The sequence below is a fragment of the Otolemur garnettii genome, unplaced genomic scaffold, assembly GCF_000181295.1.
Source record: "Otolemur garnettii isolate 467f Iridium unplaced genomic scaffold, OtoGar3 scaffold00035, whole genome shotgun sequence".
Taxonomy (NCBI): domain Eukaryota; kingdom Metazoa; phylum Chordata; class Mammalia; order Primates; family Galagidae; genus Otolemur; species Otolemur garnettii.
In genome coordinates this window covers 1,704,844-1,709,979 of record NW_003852430.1, presented here as the reverse complement: position 1 = coordinate 1,709,979, position 5,136 = coordinate 1,704,844, and the positions used below count along the sequence as shown (strand labels likewise).

Genomic DNA, 5,136 nt, shown 5'->3' with positions numbered 1-5,136 from the left:
AGGCCCAGGCTGGATTTGAAACCGCCAGCTCAGGTGTATGTGGCTGGCGCCTTAGCCGCTTGAGCTACAGGTGCCGAGCCAAGAATAGAAATCTTTACCAGGGCAGATGAGCTGCTATATAATCTATGACATTGCAGTTATGATTTGTATGTATTCACATATATACATATGTACACACACACACACGTATATATATATTCATTTCTTGAAGACACAGAGATAAAATCTCTTTAATTAGGCTTTATTCATTCAGAATTTGGGATGCTTTTTTTTTTTGAGACAGAGTCTCACTATGTTATTCTCAGTAGAGTGCTGTAGCATCATAACTCACAGCAACCTCAAACTCTTAGGCTTAAGCAATTCTCTTGCCTGAGCCTCCCAAGTAGCTGCGACTACAGGCACCCACAACAACACTTGACTTTTTTGTTGCTGTAGTTGTCATTGTTGTTTAGCAAGCCGGGGCCGGGTTTGAACCCACCAGCCTTGGTGTATGTGGCCGGTGCCCTGACCACTTAGCTACGAGAGCTGAGCCAGAATTTGGGATACTTTTGACCTGAAGTGTTCTTTTGCTCTGTTAAAACAGTTATTTGCTTTACACAAACAGGGAGGAGGAAGAGGAAGGGCCTGTCATTTATTGAGTGCCTGCTTCATTCCAGCCAGCCTGCTAGGCACTTACATGCCTTTGCCCACCTGCCCCACCCCCACCCCAGTAACCTAGGCAGTGGGCTTTACTAGCCCCATTTCACATGTGAAAGTTGCAGGCTTGGAAACAGGTCATGATCTGCTTAAAGCTGCATAACTAAGGGTGACTGAGCTGGGAGACACAGAAGTAAGTCTGTGTCCTTTTCCACTAGTTTGTGTAATTTCCTAAAAATGCACTATTTAGAAGTGCATAGATGTACCTTTGCTCCTAAATATGGGGTACTGAACCCAGAAGAAGGTACAATGCTCAGCTTATCAAATCTGTAATCTTTCCAGGTGTGTGAGTACATGCTCGTATATACATAAATACATACCTCACGGGCAGTAATGTGCTTCTCACTGAATGTTCACAAAAGATCTGAAAAGTTCCAGGTTAATGATAGGGATCTGGCTCTTTTGGTAAACAGTAGCACTAGGATCAATTGGTATGTTACATTCATAATGCTGGCAATTTGTTCGTAAACCATAAGGCACATCTGTGTAAATACAGTTTGCGCCTCGGATCAGATTGAACATCAGCATTAAAGGGCTTTGGAATCTGATACTAGATCTATGTTGAATTAAAGGGTTATTCCTAACCCCATAAGTGCATCAATGTACAAAGTTATGATTTAATAAAAAATAATTCAAAAAAAAGAAAGCCAGCAGCACCTGTGGTTCAAGGAGTAGGGCACTGGCCCCATATACCGGAAGTGGTGGGTTCAAACCTGCCTCAGCCAAAAAAAAAAGGAAAGCTTTAATAAATGAATAAATAAATAAAAATAAAAATAAAGGGTTATGCCTGTATTGATTAATGGTTTTTAAAAAATCACAAAAATTTTATTATACATGATGACTCTGAACCCCAGATAAATCTCGAAGTGATAAATCCTTTGAAACACATTTTGAAATACTGGTATAATATTCAAAATTTGATAATGCAAATACAGCTTAAATAAGTAATGAAAAGAGATTACATATTTTTATATAATTAGTTGGCATAATTTTTTTTGGCCGGGGCTGGGTTTGAACCCCGCTACCTCCGGCATATGGAGCCAGCGCCCTACCCTTTTGAGCCACAGGCACTGCCCAGTTGGCATAATTTTTAAATATATAGTGACATATATGTATATTTGTGTGTGTGTACTTAGTTAAGGCTGTCTCTTGCACTTGATAAGCATTTACTAAACAGTAGGGTTTTTTTTTTTTTAAAATAAATGACCTCTTCACTTTAAAAGATTTTATTAGAACAATTATATGAGATGAGTATGTGTTTCTTTTTTTTTTTTATTGTTGTTGCAGTTTGGCCGGGGCCAGGATCCAACCCACCACCCTTGGTATATGGGCTGGTGCCCTACGCACTGAGCCACAGGCACCACCCGAGTATATGTTTCTTCACGGATTTCAAAATTGCCACTACATCAAATGGACTTTTTTCTCAGTTACTGAGAATTAGTAAGCTTTAACTCTGTGAATGAAAAATACATTTTTTTCTTACATTTCAATTTACATAAATAGCTATTATCTGAGCTACAGGCTATGAAACTGGACCATGTATGGTCATTCAGGCCTGTAATCCCAGCACTTTTGGAGGCCGGAGTGGGAGGATAGCTTGAGGCAAAGAGTTCAAGGTCATTGGGAACATAGTCAGATCCATTCTCTACAAAATATTTTTTAAAAATAAGCCAGGTGGTTTGGCGCCTGTGGCTCAAGCAGCTAAAGTGCCAGTCACATACACCTGAGCTGGTGGGTTCGAATCCAGCCAAGGCCCCCCAAACAATAATGGCAGCTGCAACCAAAAATAGCCAGACTTTGTGGTAGGTGCCTGTAGTCCCAGCTACTTGGGAGGCTCAAGAATCACTTGAGCCCAGGAGTTGGAGGTTGCTGTGAGCTGTGATGCCACAGTACTCTACCCAGGGTGACAGCCTGAGGCTCTGTCTCAAAAAAAAAAAAAAAATTAGCCAGGTATTGGCCAGGTGCTGGTTGCTCACATCTGTAATCCTAGCGCTCTGGGAAGCCAAGGTGAGTAGATTGCCTGAGCTCACAAGTTCAAGACCAGCCTGAGCAAAAGCAAGACCCTGTCTCTACTGAAAATAAAAAAACAAGCAAGAGGATCACTTGAGCCCAAGAGTTGGAGGTTGCTGTGAGCTATGACATCACAGCACTCTATCCAGGGGAAAAGCTTGAACCTCTGTCTAAAAAAAAAAAAAAATAGCCAGGTGTGAAAAAAAATATTAGCCAGATATGATGGGTGCACACAGGTAGTCCCAGCGACTCAGGAGGCGGAGGCAGAAGGACCACTTGAACCCAGGAGTTTGAGGTCACTGTGAGCTATGATCATGCCAATGCACTCTAGCCTGGGTGGCAGAGCAAGACCCTGTCTCTATTTTAAAAAAAGAAAAAAAAGAAAAATGTATCTGACCATCTCCCACACATAGCCAGAAATAAGATTCATTTGTTAGTAGGGGTAAAAGTCCAAGGAAGCTGAATCTTAAAATATAAATTGTACCATCTGATGACTTTTTTTTTTTTTTTTTTTGAGACAAAATCTCACTTTGTCGCCCTTGGTAGGGTGCTGTGGTGTCATTATTCATAGCAACCTTCAATTCTTGGGCTCAAGAGATCTTCTTGCCTCAGTGTTTCATTTTTAGTAGAGAAGGGGTTTTGCTCTTGTTCAGGCTGGTCTTGAACTCCTGACCTCAAACAGTCCACCTGCCTTGACCTCCCAGATCCCTCTGATAACTTTTTAAAGCATTTTTATTTAAATAGCTCATGCATTTTCTCTGAGCAGACCAATACTTGTAAGGTACTCTGTGTTTTTTCTTCCCTTTTTCTTTTAAAGCATGTATTATAATCCTATTTTAAGTATGTATTTTTATTTTGCTGTCTCTGAAGAGAGTTCACTGGGAGATTTGGTCTTGATTCCACTCGCTGGTGGCAGAGATGGTAATAATCAGACTGAGGGATCAGAGATACTTAAATAGGTACTAGCTTGCAGTTCTGCTTGGATCCCTTCAGCGAATATTTATTTATTTATTTATTTATTGACAGAGTCTCACTTCGTTGGCTCCAGTAGAGTGCCATGGTGTCACAGCTCATAGCAACCAAACTTGTGGCCTCAAGCAATCCACTTGCCTCAGCCTCCTGAGTAGCTGGGACTACAGGCACCTGCTGCAACACCTAGCTATTTTTTATTTTTTTGTTTGTTTGTTTTTTTAGAGATGAGGGGCTCTCACTCTTGTTCAGGCTGGTCTTGAACTCCTGAGCTCAGGCAATCCACCCTCCTCGGCCTCCCAGAGTGCTGGGATTACAGGAATGAGCCACCACGCCCAGCCTAGCAAATATTTATTGAGCAAATTCTAATGGGTCACTTGGCACAACTATATTTTCAGAGTGCCAGATAACCGTTGCTGTTAAACTTGAACTTTTGTGTTTTCCTTTTCTAGGAGTACACAGTGAAAATAAGTAATATCCCTACGATTAAGAGATTCCTTGAACCAGGCAGCAAGAAGAAGCCACCTCCTGATGACATCTATGTGAGAACAGTCTACAATGTCTTTATGCCGTGAAACAGTACATCTGTCTGTGGGTGAGAACGCGTACCTGGAGGCGGCTGTGTCCATTGATTCCAGCTCTGTGCTGTGTGTTAAATCGTGTCCTAAATTGGGTTGTTCACATCAAGGAGATCTTCCTTTCTAGAAATTTCAACTTCTTTTTTTTTTTTTTGGTCCAGTAAATAATTGTCATAGGAAATCTTTTTGGAAAACCTTTTGGGAACGGTTGATGCTTAAATTCGATCTGATCGAATTACTCATTTCCCATAGCTAGTCCCTCCTGATGAGAAGGAGGGGCAGAATCTCATGTTCTCCCCTGAGCGTTTTTCTACTCTCTTTATCCTATTTCTAAGGCCTTGCCAGTCTCTTCCTAATTTTTAGTGTCCAGTAACAACAAAATGTTCAGTAAGTGACTTTCCTCTGAGTTGTAATAAATCGAATAGTAGTAATGAATGCAATTGATATTAGCGAAAATAAAGAATTTCTCTATCATTGCCCTGTTGCTAGAATTTTTTTAATTAAAAATTTTGAAATACAAAAGATACCTGCATGGCTGAAAAATCAAAAAAAGATGCCTATAATCCTAGTACTCTGGGAGGCCAAGGAGGGTGGATTGCTTGAGCTCACAGATTCGAGACCATTCTGCAGAGTGAGACCTCATCTCTAAAAAATAGCTGGGCATTGTGGCAGGTGCCTGTAGTACCAGCTACTTGGGAGGTTGAGGCAAGAGAAATCACTTAAGCCCAAGGGTTTGAGGTTGCTGTGAGCTATGACACAACAGTACTCAACTGAGGGTGACAAAGTGAGACTCTGTCTCAAAAAAAAAAAATCAAAAAAAGAGTTGAGTGTGGTAGCTCGTACCTGTAATCCTAGCACTCTAAGAGGCCCATGCAGGAGGATT

The 5,136-nt window shown here is 41.1% G+C and overlaps 1 protein-coding gene across 4 annotated transcripts in view; it reads left to right on the top strand.

Moving 5' to 3' along the window:
• LOC100957213 (glutathione S-transferase A4) overlaps positions 1–4,730 on the top strand; it is a 22,368-nt gene extending 17,638 nt beyond the window's left edge. For 3 of the 4 annotated variants that reach the window (XM_023513152.1, XM_023513151.1, XM_012805087.2), the window contains one exon: positions 4,128–4,290. In XM_023513152.1, the coding sequence (XP_023368920.1) occupies positions 4,128–4,250 (123 nt within the window). In that variant the 3' untranslated portion in view covers positions 4,251–4,290. Of the gene's footprint in view, positions 1–4,127 lie in introns of all 4 variants that reach the window. The other variant, XM_003789646.3, reaches the window with a different exon arrangement.
• Positions 4,731–5,136: the final 406 nt, after the last annotated feature.